Source organism: Meriones unguiculatus, chromosome 1 (genome assembly GCF_030254825.1).
Source record: "Meriones unguiculatus strain TT.TT164.6M chromosome 1, Bangor_MerUng_6.1, whole genome shotgun sequence".
Classification (NCBI taxonomy): Eukaryota; Metazoa; Chordata; class Mammalia; order Rodentia; family Muridae; genus Meriones; species Meriones unguiculatus.
The window spans coordinates 80,643,486-80,665,111 of NC_083349.1; the positions used below are offsets into that span (position 1 = coordinate 80,643,486).

At 48.9% G+C, this 21,626-nt stretch overlaps 3 protein-coding genes across 8 annotated transcripts; 2 read left to right on the forward strand and 1 right to left on the reverse strand.

Annotated features, from left to right (window-relative positions):
* Window positions 1-1,687: 1,687 nt before the first annotated feature.
* On the forward strand, window positions 1,688-9,326 carry Efna1 (ephrin A1). Of its 3 annotated transcripts, none has more exons than XM_060392481.1 (6): window positions 1,688-1,964; window positions 2,811-2,875; window positions 6,208-6,503; window positions 8,053-8,118; window positions 8,249-8,299; window positions 8,446-9,326. In XM_060392481.1, the coding sequence occupies exons 3-6, from the start codon at window positions 6,305-6,307 to the stop codon at window positions 8,556-8,558; spliced, it is 429 nt and encodes a 142-aa protein (XP_060248464.1). In that variant the 5' UTR covers window positions 1,688-1,964; window positions 2,811-2,875; window positions 6,208-6,304; the 3' UTR covers window positions 8,559-9,326. The 3 variants fall into 3 exon arrangements, with proteins under 3 accessions (XP_060248464.1, XP_021499106.1, XP_060248472.1); XM_021643431.2 differs by lacking the exon at window positions 1,688-1,964 and adding an exon at window positions 2,578-2,692 and having other exon boundaries at window positions 2,811-3,244; XM_060392489.1 differs by lacking the exon at window positions 1,688-1,964 and adding an exon at window positions 2,588-2,692.
* Window positions 9,327-10,670: 1,344 nt separating this feature from the next.
* Window positions 10,671-12,968, forward strand: Slc50a1 (solute carrier family 50 member 1). Of its 4 annotated transcripts, none has more exons than XM_060392411.1 (6): window positions 10,671-10,845; window positions 11,099-11,176; window positions 11,287-11,410; window positions 12,022-12,158; window positions 12,410-12,529; window positions 12,609-12,968. In XM_060392411.1, exons 1-6 carry the CDS (start codon window positions 10,766-10,768, stop codon window positions 12,799-12,801), a joined length of 732 nt encoding a protein of 243 aa, XP_060248394.1. In that variant the 5' UTR covers window positions 10,671-10,765; the 3' UTR covers window positions 12,802-12,968. The 4 variants fall into 4 exon arrangements, with proteins under 4 accessions (XP_060248394.1, XP_060248413.1, XP_021500317.1 ...); XM_021644642.2 differs by having other exon boundaries at window positions 10,678-10,845; window positions 12,022-12,183; XM_060392430.1 differs by lacking the exon at window positions 11,287-11,410 and having other exon boundaries at window positions 10,677-10,826.
* Window positions 12,969-13,940: 972 nt separating this feature from the next.
* Window positions 13,941-14,566, reverse strand: Dpm3 (dolichyl-phosphate mannosyltransferase subunit 3, regulatory). The gene is made up of 2 exons (XM_021632073.2): window positions 14,408-14,566; window positions 13,941-14,291 (listed from the first exon to the last, which is right to left on the reverse strand). Exon 2 carries the CDS (start codon window positions 14,284-14,286, stop codon window positions 14,008-14,010), a length of 279 nt encoding a protein of 92 aa, XP_021487748.1. The 5' UTR covers window positions 14,287-14,291; window positions 14,408-14,566; the 3' UTR covers window positions 13,941-14,007.
* Between the last annotated feature and the right edge of the window lie 7,060 nt (window positions 14,567-21,626).

Below are 21,626 nucleotides of genomic sequence, written 5' to 3' on the forward strand. Positions count from 1 at the left end.
AAACATTCATATCAGAAGCTCCTCCTCTTTCTCCCTTCTAGTTTCCAAACTGAAAAAACTGCACACACTACTATAAAGCAAGAGATGGTACTTTACTTTTTAAAATTATCTTCAAAGAGTGAGGCAGAAATGGCTCCAAGTTCAGGGCCCACTGAGCCACTGCCTCATCCAAGTGCCCAGAGATGCTGGAGGGCCTGTGGCTCAGGCCTCCCGACTCTGAAACATCAAGTCAAGCTGCTGAGTGGCTGTGGCTGCTCCAGTCTGGAAAAGTTGCCTGCAGGTAGGCAGTGTCCTCTGTGGAAACAGGATCCTCCCACCCCAACCCAGCACCCCCAGAGTTAACCCTACCTCTTAAAAATTCCCAGAAGGTATTCACAGAGGGGTTTTCCCCAGACAAACAGACACCTCATACATATTTGCCACTTGCACAGATGTTTGCCTGGGGGTGGGAGTGCTGAGAGACAACGCAAGTACATAACTTTAGGATAAGAGATGCCCCAAACAAAGCCAGACACGCCGGGGGAGCTAGAACTGGTATGCCCAGGAGGCCTTGATTTATTCTGTGTTCTGAAGTCCCTTCTATTGTCAGCGTCCGCATTTCACAGAGCCTGAAACTCTCCACTCCGCCCACCAGGCGGCGCAGTGGTCTCGGCGCTCTGGAGTAGCGCTAATGTGTTGTGGGTCTGATTTCAGCACTTAGCAAGATTGTTGTTTTGCCAGGCAGACTTCCTCTACTACACAACTCCAGGAAAACATGTGCCCAGACATGAGTACCCTACCGACTGCAGGACTCCAGGAAGGCAGAGGCTTTATCTTAGCCTCATCGAGCCAATATCCAGCCAAGGGGAAGCCAAAGCAGATGAGCTACCCGTATATATATTGGTAAGATCAAGACCTGAAGTGAAAATGCTGGAGACGGTCCCAAGCGGGGGATCTCTGCGCCCTGGCGGTGCCTAGATTTCCGCCACCCTCTCCACCTAGCTCGCCCCAGGCAGAAGACAGACCTGTCCTCGCCAGGCTGAGCCCAGGGAGATTGGCAGCCAACACAGCTAATCCAATCCACAGCCGTCTCCCCCAGAGGCAATCGAACTATTTTCTCCAAAGATGTACTGTACCACTGCCTACCTCCTCTGCGAGTTTCCCAGCAGCTGCATGTTTACACCTTTATAGTGAGTGACCTCACTCAGCAAACAGTGACCTGCTACTGTTTGGGCTTGCGCCGGCAACACGGCAGAGAACAAAATAAAACCCTAGGAAGCAAAGGAACTTAAAAGGGGTACTTGCACCACGAGGGGTGCGTGGGAGAGCTTCACCTCGTGTTCCTCCTCCAGGTGAGCAAAAAGCGCGTGAAGAGCTTCCCTAGAGCTGCGGATAACCTTCGGATCCGCAGGGAGGGGTTAGCCGCACCTTGGATCTGCATGGGCCTCCGGCACGTCGCAGATGTGCGCTCGGTTGGCGTGTGCTTGTGCAAGGCCGGACCCTGACCCAGGCACGCGGTTAGGCACTGAGTTAGCGCTCAGTAAACATTCACCGTGAGAGCGACCAGTAGGGCCCACCTCCTGGAGTGGGTGGAGGAAAGCCAGAGCCCTCCTCCGTTCCAGGCTCCTCCCCAGCAGGGTCAGCACTCGGCTGGCCGCGGCGTCCTGGCCCGGTGTAATTACAGGGTCGGGAGCAAGCCTGCCCGTAAAACAAAAACAAAAACAAAAACGGATGAAACGGCTGGATACGGCCTGCGAAGAACCCGTGTCCGATGCGCAGCCGCAAAGAAGGGAAGCCAGGGAAGGAAACCCCCGCCCCATCAAACCCTGCAGCACACACAGGCACACTGCCACACACACAAACTACCAAACACTCGGCTTTCGACTTTCCAGCTCCAGGAACGCACTCAAGCCTAATCAAACACCTGCCCACCAGCTCCAACACAGACAACGACAACCCCTCTCCAGACTTCGCTGTTCCGAGAGGTGAATTCCTGCGGGGTTGTTTACATGGAGTGGGGGAGGGGATCAGAGCCTGGTACTGAGGGCCTACCAACCAGAAGACCCAAGTCAGCCTGAGCCAAACACAGCTGTCCAAACTACCCCCTCTCCAGCCCACCCCCGCTGCACGCCCAAACTCGTTTCTCTTCTTCACACTTCACAAACATTAGCATACGTGTGTTAGACGTTTCACACGCTTCCACACACAGTGTCTTTACAGCCACCGCCATCACACGCATTTACACATCACAGTCCGTACACGTGCGGTTAGTTTGTCGCCCTTCGTGACCAGTTCCTACTGTACTGTACCACACTCCGTCTGCAAAAGCGCATTCGCTAGAGACACACGGGAACAGATAAACAGGTCATTAGTGTACTTTAGCGCAACTGAAAAAAATTAGAAACAGATCCCCCTTCGTGAGCCCAAGAGTTCCTCACGCACAAGTGCGGATGGGCTGAGGAGCTCTTCGCCATGGCCGCACACGTTACACACTTGATCACACACAGCGTAGCACTTTAGTCCCGGCATTTAAGCGATGACACAATCTCTTGAACAAAGACAACATTGACAAACCCAACAAAAACAAACAGCCGCGTCTGGTTGGGGAGGAACAGCCAAGCGCAAAATCTGGGCATGAGGGGGGATTGGGAGTGATCGCGGGATAGTGTGAGGAGGCGAGTGCGCGGACCTGGATGTGAATCTCAGGAAAGGTGTGAGTATAACCCCCCATCTCGCACTCTGGCAAGACTGGCGCTCGGCGCTGCAAAATCGGGTCCTGAAGCCGAAGCCGCGGTTCCCAGACTCAAATATGAGTTCTTCCCTTTTTCCAGCTGTGATTGCTCCCAGTCCCACAAAGCCTACAGAGCCTCACATAGACCACCACACGCCACCCCCGGTAAGAGAACACGCGGCTATGGGGAGATCTGTGCAGACCCCCGGAGCCCTCCCTTCCAGAGCCCTCCCTTCCTCCACCTCCCAAGCCACCAGGCCCTGGGGCAGTACGCGCCGGGCGGGGCGGGGGCGGGGCGGGTGTCGGGCGGCGCCAGCCCAAAAGGCGGAGTCGAGCAGCAAAGAGGCCAGACTTGTGATCGCGGTGCCTACTGTACCGTGGAGAGGCCAGTGGGAACCCTACACTACGGAGCTCTCGGCCCAGCCCGGCCCGGCCCCACGCTATGGAGTTCCTTTGGGCCCCTCTCTTGGGTCTGTGCTGCAGTCTGGCCGCTGCTGACCGCCACATCGTCTTCTGGAACAGTTCAAATCCCAAGTAAGCCCCGAGACTTCCTCTGGCAGCCTGGGTGCCGGGTTAGCAATGCCCTTCCCTAGACTAACTCTCCCGTCCACCCTCTGGCCTGAGCCTAGGAGAGGTGGCCAGGGGTTGAATTCTATAGCTCTCCATCTCCGTCTTTACCATCCCTTAGTAACTGGCAACAGCCGACCCGGGCAGAAACCCACTCATGCCTACTTGCTCAGGCGCTCTTTCAGCCCTTCTCTTCCTGCCCTCTGGCATGCCATCACTCTAAAGTACGGATTTCATGCTTTCCTGCCTTAAGAGTGGCGCTTTAAGTCCCCTCAGAAAACTTCTGTGTCCTTTTTGTGTGCCACTTGGACATTTGCATACTGACAGGCACCTATTGGCATCAAGAATAAGCACAGGGCAGCCCTGCAGAGACCCTTAGTAGGGATCTAGGCTTCAGGTATTATGAAATTATTATGGTATTCGGGTATTATTATGAAATGAATAATTTTGTATTTAAGATGACTCTGGAGAATATCCCCAAGGATTTTTTTTTGGGCGGAGGGGGGTGGCATAAATTAGGCACATGCTGTGCATGGGTAGACAGAAGCAGTGGCTGAGGTGGTCACACTAAGGAACTGATGAGAGGTGTGTCCCTGGAAAGCTTGGGGAGGAGCAGAGGGGGGTTCACAGGGTTACAAAGGGCTGTAACAGGAAGGAGGTAATTTCTCCCAGGCAGGTTTTAGGGCTACGAAGCAAATGGTATTGGGGGAAGACACTGTCTGGCCCTTTGTTCTTGCCCTAGAGTTTCCTTGAGTTATGAGAACAGTGGTGGGGCAGAGTCTAAGAGGGAGATACGGTGGAACAAGGAGAAAGGCGCCTAGCAGCTGAGGGGAGGCAGCACAAAACACCATCAAACCACACCCGGATCCAGCAAGCTTGCTCCCCTTCCCCTGAGATAGACGCTGTGCCATTCCCCTGGCATTGTGGCATTGCCTATTGAGGGTCTGTTGTCTAGGGCTTGTTGGAGGGCAAGATAAAGCCAGCTGCCAACCCTAGACAAGGCCTTCCTGGCCCTGGAGTGCTACTGCAGCCCAGCCAGCCCTGTGCTGCCCCTTACCTCCCTGACCTAGTCCTGTCCTGGTAAGTGAGAAAGAACAAAGTCCCAGTTTATGCCCATGCCAGGTGTTGGCTGGAGGAGGAGGAAGGGACAGGAAGCCATGAGTAGGGAGGGGGGAACTCTGGCCTTTTCCGTTCCCAAGCTCCCAGGTTTCCTCTCTTTCAGGAAGGAGCCTCTTCCTTGCCCCCCTCCCTGTCTTCTCTGCCACTTATGTAGACCCGTTTTCCAGATGGAGACTCAGGGTAACAGGCAGGCAGGAGATAGTACCCTACTAAGAATAGTTTCAGCCCTGTTTCTCTGGACATACACATACCCTGTCTTATTTACAACTACAGGAAAGCCAGTCTAGAGTGGAGGTCATGGGCAGTCTGGCTTGGGGGAAGAGATGAGGTGGCAATGAGCAGGGCGGGTGTAGAGTTGGCATAGGTGACTCAGGGCGGTGGGCATTAGCCTTGAACCACTATGAGCTGGGCTCTGGGCCCCAGTGGTCCTGAAGAGATAGACACCCTGGCTATTCAGACTTCTCTGCTCCCTTTGCCAGAGGCCAGCACTGGGGCAAACCAGTCCTGGTCTGTCCTGAGGTCCTGGGGGCTGCTCCACATTTGACAAGGTAAATTTTCACAGGCCCTCAAGAGTGACTGGGCGGGTAGCAGAGGTGGATGAGGTATGAGTCAGTGCCCATCACGGGAATAAGGGAAAGACGCCAGGCCCAGAGCTGAAATACCTGTTCTGAAATGGCTTCTATGTTTATCTCTCCAGAGAGGAATTTTAAAAGCCTCCCTCTGCTTCTCTCTCTTTTCCCCAGGGTGGGGGAGGGGTTGGTATGCCTGGTTCTAGAGGCTGAAAGCTGTTGCAAGGCCAGGGCTTTAAAGGGTCTTGATGACTGGGTAGTGGGTGGCCACCATGGAACCCCACCATCACCATGGGCACCACCCACTCACACCAAAGACTTGGATTTGAAGCAAGTTGGCAGCCAGCTCTGCTGAGCCTGTCACTGGCAGTGCTTGGGGGAATTCAGAGAAGCTGACTAGCTTTCATCAAGAGGGGAGGGATCATTTCCCCACTGCTAAGACCCTACCCAGGCTGGAGCCAAGGGCTGGTGGGCAGTCAGGCTGGAGCCTGCAGGCCTTGGGGGGACCCGACTCAGGGAAGGGAGCTGTCTCTACCTGGGGAGAAGGGGAAGGCAGGCAGTCACAGGTCTGAGAACTGAATCTTTCCTCAGGGAAGGTGGAGCTGTCACCCCTGGAGATAAAATGGCAAGGTTGTTTTAGGGTGAAAAAAGGAGATCAGAGCATAAATTTGGGTAACAAGAAAGGGAGATTTGAGTAAACTGATACAATTTGATTACCTCTGAGTATGGGTTTGGACTAGGAATTAGGGTGTTGTTATATAGTGGAAACCTCAAAGAGACTCGGTGTGAGGGGCAGGATAGGATGAGCTGAGAGATGTGATGAGGGCTCAGTGGCATGGTAAAGAGAAAGGGGCCTGGGCTCCTGAGTAGACACCCGCCCAGGCTGAGGTCTCCTGGCATTTAAAGAAGCACCTGGGAGACAGTGCTCAGGAGAACAGAATGGGAAGTGAGCTACAGAAATGTCTAGAAGCCAATCCTTAGGCAAATACCTAGTATTCTACACAGAACCTGAGAGATACTTAATGGATGCTGTTTGGAGAACTGGTACGAGATGATGGTAGTGAGGGAATGACTGAAGGTGGTGAGGAAAGATGAAAGAAATCAAGGTCAGTAAATACGGGAGTTGAGATTTTGAGAAAATCTTTGGGGCTCCAGTGTAGAACGTGAGGCATGATGTGAAGTGGCAGCTCAAGGCTCTGGACTGCATTCTGAGGAGCATCTTCCTGCCTTGTGTGTACCCAGGTTCCGGGAGGAGGGCTACACCGTGCACGTGCAGCTCAATGACTACCTAGACATCATCTGCCCACATTACGAGGAGGACTCTGTGGCCGAGGCTGCCATGGAGCGCTATACACTGTATATGGTGGAGCATCAAGAGTATGTGGAATGCCAGCCCCAGTCCAAGGACCAGGTCCGTTGGAAATGCAACCAACCCAGTGCAAAACATGGCCCAGAGAAGCTATCTGAGAAATTCCAGCGCTTCACGCCTTTCACCTTGGGCAAGGAGTTCAAGGAAGGACACAGCTACTACTACATCTGTGAGTGCACAAGGGATAGGCCACAGAGCACTGGTGGCCATCAGTGTGTGTCTGAGTGCATGCTTAGTGGAGAGTCAAGTAGCACAGGGCCTCCCATTCCAAGTCCAAACTCAGTTTCCTCTCATCCCGTTAATACAGAGGTGGAGCAAACTTCAGGTGTGTCTTAGGCACAAAGATTAAAAAGCACTCCTAGCCCCTGTCCTCAGGGAATTGGGGAAGGAACCCATATAAATCAGCAGGCCAAGAGAAGAGTGTGATATGATAGAAATGAACACAGGGCACTTGGGAAAATGCCCTGTGTACCTGCCCAAGGTCAAAGACAGAAAAGCCTGAGTGTGGAATGACAAGGACAAGAGCACAGCATAGAGACAGTGACCACTTCAGGTGCTCTTGGAATGAGTGATGGGCTTGGGAAGTAGATAAGACATATTCTTGGGGCCCAAATACTAATAGGGGTTCAGACTTTCTCCTCAGGGTGTCAGAAACCGTTGATGAATTTAATGGTTTAAGGCCAGCCTGGGTTCCATATTAAGACCTTGTCTCAAAAAACAAAACAACAAAAAAACTAATAAAGAGAGCCAATGAGATAGCTCAGCAAATAAAAAAACACTTGCTGCCAACCTGACAACATAAATTCGATCCCCAGCTCCCATGTGATTGAAGAAGGACTTTTCCAAATTGTCCTCTGACCTCCAAACATGTTACGAACACTGAATAAATGTTTGGGGTGATGCTTGTCTATAATTCCAGTGCTCAGAAGGGAGAGCCAGAAGGCTCAGCAGTTCTTTAGCTGTATATAACAAGTTCAAGGCAAGTTTGGGCTTCAAGAGATCTTGTCTCCCCAAAATTTAATTAAGTTTTTTAAAGTAGTTCTTGCACTAGCCTGAGAACCTAAATTTTGTCTGGAACCCACATAAGCCAGCTGCAAGCTCCAGAACTCAATAAAAAGCCAGATGCTGTAGCATACATCTGTAATCCCAGCATCCCTGTAAGGAGATAGAAGGCAGAAACAAGAAAATTAGCCTTGGTGGGGTGTGGTGGTGCATGCCTTTAATTCTAGCTCTTGGGAGGCAGAGGAATTTGAATCTCTGTGAGTTTGAGACCAATCTGATCAATCCCAGGACAGCAAGCCCTGTCAAAGAAAGAAAGAAAGAAAGAAAACCAACCGTATTGAGCATGCAGTGCAGAAATAGATAGAAGGCAAGAACTGACTCCTAAAATTTGTGATCTTGCTTTCACACATGTGCCATGACATACTTGAAAGAGAAAGAAAGACAATTTTAAAATTAAATAATAATGGCGGGTGTGGTGCTGAGCACCCTTAGCCAGCCCTCAGGGGGCAGAGGTAAGGTAGATTTTTATGAGTTTGGAGCCAGCCTTGTCTACATAGCAAGTTCTGGGGCAGCCAAGCCTACATAGTGAGACCCTGTCTTAAGTAAATAGAAATGTTAACATAAGCAGGGCACTGAGAAAGCAGAGTCAAACGAATCTGAGTGCATATCTTCTAGCAAAGGCTCTTTCCTTAACATCCTATGGATTTATTTTACAGCCAAACCTATCTACCACCAGGAAACCCAGTGCTTGAAGTTGAAGGTGACTGTCAATGGCAAAATCAGTGAGTGTCAGGTCCTATGGACCTCTTCCTTCCATCCATGCTGAGCTTGGTGTAGTGGTCTGGGGTGGGAGGAAGCTGCCTCTCTGCCTCCTGGTGCAATAACTGATCTACTACCATTCTTATCTTCCAGCTCATAGTCCTCAGGCGCATGTCAACCCCCAAGAGAAGAGACTTCTAGCAGGTAGGTATCTCAAGCCAATGGGTCACAGGAAGGGGTTTGCTCAAGGAGGCTGAGCACTAGAGGTGGCTACTCTACCACACAGGGGCTGGAAGCAGTGCAAACAGTGAGCCACTCACCTTGTCCATCTTTGCCCTCTCACCATGCAGATGACCCGGAGGTGCAGGTTCTGCATAGCATTGGTCACAGTGCCGCCCCCCGCCTCTTCCCCCTAGTCTGGACTGTGCTGCTCCTGCCACTGCTGCTGCTGCAAACTCAGTGAAGGCATATGCTTCACCTGGCTTAAGGATTGGAGTTGGGCAAGGGGCAGGGAGAAGCACCCCAAAGCTCGGCCCTGGGAACCTCTCCCACCACACGCACAAGCTGCCACTTGTGCACAAGAAGCCTCTGGAGGTTCAGTATTAAGGGTTTCAACCCAAAGGAGTTTCATCGCCTGACTGTGCCATCCCTGCCTCGACTTCAGAGGGATGGAGAAGGAAGTGGGGAAGGCCTTTTCCCTTCCGTTTCTACCTTTAAGCCAAAGAAACAGCTGTGCACACCCGGCCCATTAAGAGGGCCCAATGGGAGATGAGCAGGAAGAGCCTGTGCTCATGCAGCTGGACTCTGAACTTGGTAAAGACGTTCTTCGCCAAGAAAGCCATGATGTCCAGACTGAAGGAAAAGCTTGAGACAGCTTCCTGCATGGGAGCCAGGTACAGGAGAGGCAGCATGACCCAGCAGCTCGGCAAGATTTCTACCTGCTAGGCTGCCAGAGAGGTTTGTAGCCAGGCACTGACTGCGTCTTCCCCATCCCAGGGGTAGCATTCCTTGTTGCTGTGCCAACAGGAGGACTATATCAGCCTGGCTTTAGAGTATAGCTGTAAGGGCAGTGCCCCTGTGTACAGTCTGTGTAGAGTGTAGCTTAAAGGGCAGGACCCACATGTACAGTGTCTGTATAGAAAATGTGCTGTGTCTGCTCATTTCTAAAACTGGAGGGCTTTTTTATATAATGTTCTTGAATTCAGAATAAAGTAATGTTTTTGTTTTTTTATTTTTTTGGACATGCTTTTCTGCTTCTCCATGTTGACTTATGACCACAGAGTCTCTACTGTGCTGAAGCAGAAGCAGCTGGGCAGGTGTGAGGCACACCTGTAATCTCGGCTAATCTTGTGGCTGAGGTGGGAAGACTGCAAGTTTGAGATGGCACGGGCAACTGAGACCATGCTTCAAAAGGGCTGAACATGTACCTCAAGAAGTAGAGTGCTAGCCCAATGAGAAACACTTGAGAAAACAGAGGCAGGTAGATCTCTGAGTTCAAGGCCAGCCTGGTCTACAGAGTGAGTCCAGGACAGCCAAGGTTACACAGAGAAACCCTGTCTCGGAAAAAACAAACAGAAAAAGTAGAGTGCTAACCTAATGTGTGTAATCCCTGGGTTCAGTCCTCAGTAGCACAAAACATAAATAACCAGGCATGGTGGCTCATGCCTGTAATCCAGCACTCAGAAGGTTGAAGCAAGAAGATTGCCAAAATGTTGATGGAACCCTGGGCTACAGTGAGAATTTGTCTCACAAAAGAAGACAAAATAAGTGAATGGCTGGGATCAGGAGGAAGAAAGATACGGTTTTTACTTCTTTATCTGTCTTTAAAAAAACAAAACAAAATCCAAAGGGAAGATGTTTCCTCCTATGAGGGTTCTGCAGGAGAATTCCCTATAATAATGGACTGGATTTTTCTCTGCACCCACTCTTAAGTTCTTTCTGTCCAACGTCTATCCCACTCTCACCAGCCTCAAGCGCTGGGCTTTGGCATACCAGCCAGGTACTCATGCTGTCTGGGTGAGTCAGGGAGCTGGATGCCAGCATATGCGCAGCCCCACCAGCAGAGTTGCGTGGGAGGCTGGGAGAGGAAAGTTCCCAGCAGCGAGTATGTTAGAACAGGGGGCCAGGGCTAGGGTTGCCCACGGATAAAGTCGGTAGTGTAGAGGAGGGCATCTGGAGGAAGATGCCAATCCCTGCTCTTCAGGTGTCTGACAATAACTCCCAGGGAAAACCTCCCAAAGCTGGGGTGACCAAGGTTCTGATAATGGAACACTGAATAGGAGGCTCGTTGAAGACTGGGTGAGACTAAATTTGGGGCTTGGGTTCTAACACACAAGGACATATAAGAACACAGAAGTTGAGGCTAGTGGTCTAGATGATCCAAGGGGTGCTCGGAGTTATGAGCAGGGACTGGGTGGGAGAAAAATGCACGGTCCCTACTAAAACCACTAAACGCAATCTGAAGAGCAAGATCAGGACCCAGACCGTCACATTACGTCGAAGCACCCGCCCAGTACGCAGAGCTGATATGGCATGGACCCCAGTTCCGGTGCAGTTCCGTCGAGGGCGGGTTCCGGCGCTGTTCCGCCGGGAGGGGCGGGGCTTCGCTGTCTTCAGCTGAAGCCGGAGCCCGGGGCGCGCAACACTGGTCGCAAAACTGATGCCGGAGGGATGGAGGCTGGCGGCGCAGCAGACTCTTTCCTTTCCAGTGCCTGCGTGCTCTTCACCCTGGGCATGTTCTCCACTGGCCTGTGAGAGCGCGGATAAACTGGGCTGGGGCAGGACCAGGAAGTCAAGAAAGGAAAGTGGTCAAGAGACGTGGCTACAATTCCTGGCTGCATCTGGAACCCAGAATGAAAGTGGAATCGGGCTGGGCGATCTGGGGTGTTAGGCGAAGCTGGCCGCTAAGTCTGAGGGAGGAGATCTGCTTGTCCTTCAGGGTGGGTGACAAGCACTGAGGAATCTTCTACCCATTCCTAACAATTCCCTTTGGGTCCCTTCCAGCTCGGACCTCAGGCACATGCAGACGACACGGAGTGTGGACAGCATCCAGTTCCTGCCTTTTCTCACCACGGATGTCAAGTGAGAATGTTGTTGGGCTGTGGTGGGAAAGGCTGAGGGAGGTATAAGAGCTCCCTGGGGACCCACTGCAACACTCAGCCCCTTGGACCATAATCCTCCTCCCCTCGCAGCAACCTGGGCTGGCTGAGTTATGGAGTGTTGAAGGGAGATGTGACCCTCATCATTGTCAATGCCGTGGGTGCTGTGCTTCAGACTCTTTACATCCTGGCATATCTGCACTACAGTCCTCAGAAGGTAGAGGCCCTCCCTTGCACCCACCTCTGCTGCACGCCCTGCCATCTTAGCAGAGCATATGCTATTTTACTTCCTGGAAAACTAGAAGAATGGCACTACTACCTTTTCCCAGAAGGCCCTTCTGGTTCTCCTTTCCATGAAGCCAAGCCTACAGAATAAACACACAGCCACCCACCCTCCCCGTGCTCACAGGCTGGTGGCTTATGTAGCCCAGTGGGGTGCTACCCTGTGCTCTGCAACAAGCTGGGAGAGGACTATGCTATGCTGTCTCTGGTAGTTCCTGTAGGGTCAGGATCAGGATCAGGTCCAGTGGATAAGAATGGCTCTTAGCTCTGCTTTCCCTCTCAATCACACATTTATTAGCCTCTTACAGTGTATATGTAAGCTCACGTGAAAGGGGACGGAGAAAAAGAAGATATTTTCCCTTTCCTTGGAGACCTCCAATGTTGTGTGGATGAGACTTCCTTCAAGTAACTGACAGAAAATTACATGAAGGCTGGGATAAAACGTTGATTTCCCCACTAGAGCATGGATAGGGTCAGGATGAAGCAATTCCAGCAGAGAAATCAGTGTTCTGGTACATATGCAAGTAAGGCACCTCTTCCCTGCAGCACGCGGCGCTCCTCCAGACTGGAACCCTGCTGAGTGTCCTTCTCCTGGGTTATGGATACTTTTGGCTTCTGGTGCCAGACCTTGAGGCCCGGCTTCAGCAGCTAGGCATCTTCTGCAGTGTCTTTACTATCAGCATGTACGTCTCCCCACTGGCTGACCTGGTGAGTGGGGTTGGCTAACAGATAAGGGTTAGACTTCCTGAGCTAGGGATGGCTAGTACTCTGGTGGGGCTGGAGTCAGCACTTGGAAAGAGTTACATGGACAAGTGGGATGCCGGAAAGGGCTGGGTGGCAGATCAGAGGGGTTTCCGTTTTTTTCTCGAGGGAATTCTCTAGCAAGAGTTCAGGAACGTATTATGAACCTGAACCACCAGTATTTTTGCCACAGGCCAAGATCATTCAGACTAAATCAACCCAGCGTCTCTCCTTCTCACTCACCATCGCCACCCTCCTTTCCTCTGCCTCCTGGTCCCTCTATGGGTTTCGACTCAGAGACCCATACATCATGGTGAGCAGATTCTGGATGGGACAACTTGTTTACAAAGTAGAAACTAGTTCCTGTCTTTACAGCAGCTTTTTGATTGCAGGTGCCCAACCTTCCAGGGATCCTTACCAGCTTCATCCGCCTTGGGCTTTTCTGCAAGTACTCCCCAGAGCATGACAGGAAATACCGCCTTCTACAAACATGACCACAGGCACCTTAGTGCCAGCCTGATACCAAACAGAGCTCCTGTTTCTGCTGGTCTTCGTGACCAATTTCATGGACGCAATAGGTTGTGAGAAGTTGACTTTGGAAATAAGAGGGATCAAAGGTTTTTACTTAGGTCAGGAGGGACCTATGGGATGGAATCACAGTTTTCTAAAGAGATTATCTTTTCTCATTTTGGAGGCTGGGGTGGGTGGTATCTGTAGAATGTGCCTTAAAATAAACTGTTTCCCCACCCCTGCCTGCAAGGCTGTGCTTTCTTCAGCATTCTCAACCTGCCTGATTTGAAAGATGATAGGTCTAGTATCTGAGCCTGTAGCATTGGCTCAGCAAAGGTATCTGAAAGAACTAGAAGTTAGAAAGACACATGAGGTTGACCTCCCCCCACAGAGGAGGACTTTGCAGCCAGTCCTGAAGATACCTGATAAAACAGGGTCAGATGAAAGGGAGGAGGTCCTCCCCAATCAGTGGACTTGGAAAGGGGCAGGGAGGAGATGGGGGGAGGGTAGGATTGGGAGGGAGATACAGCTGGGATAATACAGAGTTAATAAAATGTAACTAATAATAAAAATAAAAATAAATTAAAAAATGAGGACCTTTAAAAAAGAAAAACAAACAAAAACTTTTAAGTTATAAAGGATGGAAGTTAGGTATACATGCTTCCTGCCCAGCCTTGTGTTAAGAAGCCTGAAAGCCCAGCATTCAGGGAGGCAGAGGCGGGTGAATCTCTATGAGTTTGAGGCCAGCCTGGTCTACAACGTGAATCCAGGACAGCCAAGGCTGTCTCAAAACAAACAAAAAGGTTGAAGCAGGAGGATCATAGATTGAGAATGGCCTGGGCAAGTTGTAGGTCAGGTTGGACTACTTAGGAAAACTGTCTAAACAAATAAACAAAACAGGCTCAGTTGAGGGCTTAAAAGTTTGCCCAGTAGGTTCAAGCCCCAGCACCACATTAAACTAGTCATAGTGGTTTAAGTCTGTAATTAGAGAATTTGAGAGATTGAAAATCAAGATAATCCTCAACCACATGGCTGGCTTTGAGACCAGTAATAGGATATTGCGATCCTATTAAAAAACAAGAAAAAAAAAGTCTTGAGAAGGGGACAGAACACCAAAATGCAACGCTAAAGGTGGCTTTCCTGCCTCTCACTTCTTGACCTCTGGTATATAGAGATCTCCAATACCTACCCTCCATATTCAAAACTAAACAAGGTTAGAAAATAAAACTGCACTTTAATGGGGAATGAGGAAGGATGTCCAGATTGGAATGGGTGAAGGTGTCAGAAGCGCAGCCCCCGGCGGGCTAAATCTGATCGGGCCTCCAGGATCTGGCTCTGTAGCTCTCGGGCGGCATCCTCGCAATCGTGAAATGTGGCCACGCGATAGCCCACAGTGCCCAGGGCATAGCACCCCGCGGACACCAGCAGGTAGGCAGGCAGTGGCCACAGGACCTCCCGGCAGGGGGAAGGCAGCTCCAGGCCCAGAGCTCCCATGGTCAGGACAGCCCAGGTAGAGCCCAGGAGCGCCACTCCCCAAAGCCATTGGGTTAACTTCGTCATGTTTGCTGCAGGGAGAGAAATCAAAGCTAGGGATCCTTTCTACCATTATCTGCATCTGACATTCAACCTAGTCACAGCCACCCTTTTCCACCTTTCCACTCTGCCCGACACCCAAGCGTACCTCTACGTGTGGCGCTGACAAGGCCAGCATCGGCGTCCGGAAGTCCTCTTCTACTACCGCCTTCCTCCGCACTGCCTTCTGGGAACTGTAGTTCTCTGGACAATGCCTGGAGAACTTCCGGCCGCGTTCAAAGGCAGAGTGTTACGCAGCCTACACAGCGCTGTTCGAAAATCGCAGGCTGAGTCCAGGAGTTTTTGCGCTGTGTTTTGGGGGACCCACATTTAGACATCTGGGACCTGTGAAAAGTCTGAATATATGCCTAAATCTTGCATTAAGATGAAAATACAAGGGCTGGGAAGATGGCTCAGAGGGTAAGAACACTCGCTGTTCTTCCGAAAGTCCCGAGTTCAATTCCCAGCAACCACATGGTGGCTCATAACCATCTGTAACCATCTATAATAAGATCTGGTGTGCAGGCAGAATGCTGTGTAAACACAATATATTCCCCCCTTAAACTCAGTTCTCCAGCGCAGAAACCCCACTCATTCAAGCATTCTTCCAAAACGCCCACCAAACACTAAAGATGAACAAGCTGCTCATACCTGCTAGGCAAGTTCTCCACCACTGAGCCCTTTTTACTTTGAAATAGGATTTTACTAAGTACTCACGATAACGTTGAAGCTCAGTTTGAGACCCTGTGTGAAATAAGCTGGTTGGTCATGGTAAGAATGGCACATACCTGTGATTTCAGGTAAATACAACAAAAGAAAAGAGGACCATTGCAGAATATGATAAAGGGTTAGTTGGCTTTAGGCAGAGTTCCAATTTAACAAGAGGGGTCTTTGTTTTGATTGGGTTTAATTTTTTTATTTATGTGTGCATATGCACACATATGCATGAGTGTGTGCTGTGTACATTTGGTGCTTGCAGAGGTCAGAAGAGATCACATCCCCAGGAGCTGGAGCTAGAGGTGGTTGTGAGCTCCCTGACGCTGGCAATAGACACCAAACTCAGATCCTCTGGAAGAGCAGCAAGTGCACTTAACTGCTGAGCTACGTTTCCAAACTGGTTTTTGTTCTGTTTGAGGACAGAGTCTAATGTACTCCAGGCTGGCCTAGAGTATGATATGTAGCTGAAAACTGCCCTCTCTCCAAGTGCTAGGATTAAAGGCATGTGTTACCAAACCCAGCTTGAAGCAATTCTGTTGGGAGAAAATAAAAAGTAAATGAGGACTCGAGAAGTCCTCACTAAGCCAGGGGATATAGTGCATAGCTATAATCCCAGTTCTCAAAAGGCAGGATTGCTCCGAGTTCAAGGCCAATATGAGCTACAGAAGGAAGACCCTGATTTAAAAAGAAAGAAAGAAAAAAAAAAAAGTCTGGTCTAAGTGGATTGAGGGTCCACTTGGAAATTACAAAGTGAAGATAATGGTAGACTGAAGCTGGGTGGTAGTGCACACCTTTGATCCCAGCACTCTGGAGGCACAGGCAGGCAGATCTCTAGAAGTTGAAGGCCAGCCTGGTGTACAGAGTGAGTTCCATGACAGCCAGGGCTACACAGAGAACCCCTGTCTTGAAAAATAAAACAAACAAACAAAAAAGTAAGATAAGAAAGTATATTAGGAAAATGAGGATTAGTGACAACTAAATCTTTGTTCTATGGCATCAAGTCTACTAAGAGACAGTGCCAATAGGCACAAAGTTCTGGTTTCAATCCCCAAACATTACCAAAAAATAATCAAGAAAACTGGAAACAAGGAAAAAAAAATACTTATTTAGAAATAAAGAGGAAAATCTTAGAAGCAGCATGTCCGACACAAAGGCTTTCCCTCACCCCCCTGCAGAAGAGGAAAGACAAGAAGCAGAGCTTGGTGCAGAGCTCTAAGCAGCTCCTGGTGTAGAGCCCAATTCCTATGTCATGAATGTGGATGCCCAGGGTGCTTCTAACCCTCATGGTCTTGTCCACACCCAAATGCTGTCTTGCATATTGGCTGCCCCATGGTCATGTCAGCCCACAGTAGGAAAAGCAAGGCTGGCAGAAGGCGGGCCAGCTCTCCTCAGGAAGGAGGCAGACCCAGGCCTGGCTAGACCTCTGAGGCAGCACAGAGCAGAACCGGAGAAAGGATCAGTGCCTTGGTGCTTAGCATCTTTTTCAACCTCCCCACTTTATCCCTTCAAAAAAAATCCCCTTAAAAGCAAAAAAAAAAAAAAAAAAAAAAAAAAAAAAAAGAATTTAATAATGATCATCACCAGAAAAATGACTACTCACTGAAGGGGCTTTTGTGCACATTGGCCTGTGTGACACTATAGTCACAGCATGCTGCAGTAGGGTTTTGGATCCCCTAGAGTTGCCTGGCACTTGTGCCAGGAACCAAGCTCAGATCCTTTGCAAGGGCAGCAGGCACTTAACCACTCCAGTCCCTTCAGGAGAAAGTTTTTAATATATTTTTATTTTATTATTATTATTACTTTTTGTTTGTTTTTGTTTTTTGATACAGGGTTTCTCTGTTGTTGCCTAGCCCTGGCTGTCTTGGACTTAATTGGTAGACCAGGTTGGCCTCAAACTCATAGAGATCCACCTGCCTCTGCCTCCCAAGTGCACCACTATGCCTGGCTAATAGGAAGTTTTTAATTAAAATTTTTATTAATTTTGGAGAAATTCATGGAATGTATTCTAATCCTATTTACCACTCGTTCCTCCCTCCACACAGTAGGTATTTTTTGTATCTTCATATATGAATGAAAACACTGAGACACATAAAAAGCTAAGTTTGCCCAAGTTCACGAAATAAGAAGGGACACTACTTTTTTTTTTTCAAGACAGGGTTTCTGTGTGTAGCCTTGGCTGTCCTGGACTCACTTCGTAGACCAGGCTGGCCTCTAACTCACAGAGATCCACCTGCCTCTGCCTCCCTGAGTGCTGGGATCACAGGTGTGCCCCACCAAGCCTGATGGAAGAGGCCCTACTATGCTATCTAACTCCAAACTACATTCTGAGCGAGCTTCCTGTTTTATTTGGTCGGCACAGGAATGGGCAGATAGAGATCATTGCTAAGTGCTAAATACAATGCAGAGTGCTTAATGTCCTTAGCTCATCTAGTCATCACAATAGCCATATGAAACACACTCTATTATTTTCCCTGTTATGCACATGAAAATGAAACCCAGACAATCTGACTCCAGAGTTGTCCATCTCCTTCACCAACTCAATAGAACAGAATAAGAAGGGAAAAAATTATAAACTGGGTATGCTGGTACATGCTTGTAATCCCAGCACTTGAAAGAAGGAAGCAAGAGGATCACAAATTCAAGGTCATCCTTAGTTACATAATGAATCTGAGGTTAGTCTGAATATATATACATAAATAAAATTAAAATTAAAAAAGAACTTAGTATGAGCTGAGTGGGTTGTGCACGCCTTTAGTCCCAGCACTTAGGGAAGCAGAGGCAGGTGTATCTCTGTGAGTTCAAGGCCAGCCTGGTCTACAAACGGAGTCCGGTACAGCCAGGGTTACATAGAGAAACCCTGTCTCAAAAAAAAACAAAACAAAACAACAACAAAACAAAAATTAAACACCTCATCCTAACACCCTAAAAGGGTTTCCCCTTTTACCTTTATAAACCACCATTTGCCTATTGGCCATGTCTGTCTCTTCTCAGTCCACAGGCAGTCCTTTGTTTCCAGGGACAAACAGCCCTTCCCCCTCTCTGTTGTTCCCTTCTCCCTTCTCCCTTTTCCTTTATCACGTCTTTGTCTCTCTTATTCCCTGCCCTTCGTCCCTCTGCTCAAATAAATCTCCTTTGTGCTGAAAACCTTGTCTTGGGGTGCCCTGAGCCAACACAGGTCCCTTTTATCTAGTACATTTTTAAGTTAACACAGTAGCCAGTTGTGGTGACTCAGGCTTGTAACTTCAGCATTTGAGAAGCTGAAGCAAGGGTTGTGATGAAGTCAAGGCCAGCCTGTACTACAGACTAGGTGAAAAAAAAAAAAAAAAGAGTCATCCAGAGGCATGCAACAGGAGTTAGTAATTCTTGTTAAGGATAGCTATGTGAGCTGAGTAGTGGTTACACACACCTTTAATCCCAGCACTGGGAGGCAGAGGCAAGCAGATCTCTGTGAGTTCAAGGCCAGCCTCCTCTGCAGAGCTAGTTCCAGGACTATAGAGGAAAACCCTGTCTTGAAAAACCAAAAGAAGAAAAAGAAGAATAACAACAACTAGATAGCTCAGCGGTTAAGAGCAAATACCGCACACTCTTGGAGGCAGAGGCAGGTGGGTCTCTGTGAGTTCCAGAACAGCCTGGTCTACAGAGTCCAGGAAGGGCAAGGCTACACAGAGAACCCTGTCTCAAAACACACACACACACACACACAGCATATACTGCCCTTTCAGATGACCTGAAATTAAAACACTCAGACACTCACACATGGCTCACAACCATCTGTAACTACAGTTCCAGGGGATCTGACATGTTCTGGCTTCTTAGGGCACCAGGCATAGCCATTGAATACAGACATTCTACAGATAAAATATCCGTGGACATAGTAAACATATCTGCTAAATACTCTCTCCCCTACCTTGTATCATTCAAAACTGTCTGAGGGAAGTTACTTCTGCACATGCTAAGCACATGGTTGTTGGCACTTTCTACCTCTCTAGCTTAGAAGGGCATATTCTAAACCTGAGTGCTCCTTATCCTAGACACTGAAGAGTGAATAATGGGCACTACTAACCAGATCACAGAGAAGGAAGGCTGGGTTGCCTAGGAGGAAGCCCTCATGGAGGCCCAGGAACCTCATCTGACTGGAAAGATGAGTAAGAGCTGTGCAGGTTGAGGGCTGTGCAGCATACACAGCTGAGGAGCAGCCTGAACAAAGGCGTGCAGGTGTGACAGTTCATGCGGAGTAATTCTTTGTGTCTGTCTCCAAGACAAAAATGCTTCCTGGGGTGGAAAAGGCAGGAGACAAGGCTGGGAAAACTGGCCGCAGACAGGTGATTAGCAACCCTGAAAAGTACCTGTGTTGTATGGGGGGCTGAAGAGAAGGCTCAGAGATTAAGAGCATACACTGTTCTTTCAGAGGACCTGAATTCAGTTCCCAGCGCTCAAATCAGCCAGCTCAGAACTGCTTATAACTCTAGCCCACAGGATCTACAACCCTTTTCTGGTCTCCACAGACATCTGTGTACCACACATTAATAAAAGTAATTTTTTTACTGTTTTTTGGAGAAGAGGTTTCTCTAAATAGTGCTTGTTATCTTGGAGTTCTCTATGTAGACCAGACTGGCCAAACTCATTGGGTGCTAGGATTAAAAGTGTGCACCACCATACCTGGCTTAATAAAAATAGATCTTTTTGTTTTGTTGTTTTCTGTTTTTCAAGAGAGGGTTTCCCTGTGTAACCGTGGATGCCTTGGTATCACTTTGTATATCAGGCTGGCCTTGAACACACGGGATGCACCTGCCTCTGCCTCCCAGAGTGCTGAGATTACAGGTATGTGCCACTAAGCCTAGCTAACATAAATAGATCTTTAAAAACAATTGTTTTGCAGTACTCCTGGAGATGGATCCTTGGCTCAGGGGTCAAATGCACTTACTGCTCTTGCAGAGGACCCGGGTTTAGTTCCCAGCACCTGCATAGTGGCTCACAACCATCTATCACTCCAGGGTATCTGGTGCCCATTTTTGTTCTCTGCAGGCACTAGGTACACACACAGTGCCTGTGTATACAGGCAGGCAAAGCACAGACATAAAAACAAATAAAGGTATTTGTAGTTGGGGCTTAGGCATAGAGCTCAGTGGTGGAAAGGGTAGAGAGCTCCTTAGCATAGGCCAGGCCCAGGTCGGTCACCAGGAGCTTGAGGGCTGAATCTGTCTGTGTTGAAGGGAAGGGCTCACCCTATGACCTGCACACAGGTACCCACAGGTGGCAAGATTACTGGGTCCTTCAGGAGGGCTCCAGGTAGTCAGACTGTATCCATTTCTGCCCACAGTTTCCTAGGGGTAACAGAACAGTCATACGTATAATCAACACATACTGGGAAGATTACAGACAGGCTTTACAGGGAAAAGACGGCTCAGAGATGTCACACTGACTGGGAATGAGCTCAGGTGAGTCAACTCTTCCAGACAGGATAACCTAAACCATCCAGACAGGACAAGATGATAGCTTTAGGAAGAGAGGACCCACACACAGACCTGGGCAGTTGGCAGAAGCACCTGGCTCACCTGAGTTCATTGTTTTCAAACTGACTCAAAGCAGAAGCTGAGCTTCAACAAAGAGCCCCAGTGTGCCATGGTGTGCGGTAGCTGTCCTGATTGTCCTGTCAACAAACACCTTGGGGGGTCTCTATGCATGTCACTTCCAGCAGAGTAATGATCTGTCTGAGGCAGGAAGGAAATCAGATTCAATACAGACTTAGCCGGTTCTGGTTCAAACTTCTAGAGTCTGACACAGGGCATTTTATCTTAGACATATTTAAATAGAGTACAATTTTGGGAAAAAGTTTTCTGGTAACAATTGTGCACAATAAAGCTTAAGGTGTGACTACATTGAAACTCTTTTGCAAAGTATATGTGACCTCTTCCATATAGATGGGCTTGATAGCTGCCCAGGGGAGAATCTGGTGTAGTTTCTGTCACACAGACAGCATGGAGGTCACCAAGCTATAAAACACATGACATCTCTCCTAAGGATGGTTTCTATTAACTGAGAAACAAAGATAAAGATAAAAGTGTAGGGAGGGAGAGACTGGGATAGTCTGAGGGATTTGGCCAGGCTATTAACTATATCTACTACCAGCCTTCTGTGTGGAAAGCAGGCATACATCTCCTCCATTGAGGAGATGGTCCTTCCTGTTTAACATTCCTGGTTTCTTTTGTGCTTGTCTGCCTTTTACAAACAATTGTTAGCTGGGTACAATGGTGTCACTTAGTTCTCAGATACTTGGGAAGCTGAAGCAAGAGGCTAGGATGAGCTTAAGACCAGCCTAGACAACACAGTCAGACTCTGCTGTAAAAACAATAAATAAACAAACGGCTTTTACTAGAAGGACAGACCAGGAATGGGGCACTGGCTCAGTATGTTCTGGGTTTGAACCCTCACTTTTGCAAAAAAGAAAATATTACTGAGGACTTACCTAGTAAGCAGAAAAATCCCCTTCAATCAGCTAAGTGGATAGTGGCAGGACAGAGATAAAAAGGAATCAAATATGTATTATATCAAGTAGTAAGAAGCCAGGTGAACTGCTGTATATCCATCACATAGGAGGCTTAGGATACTGG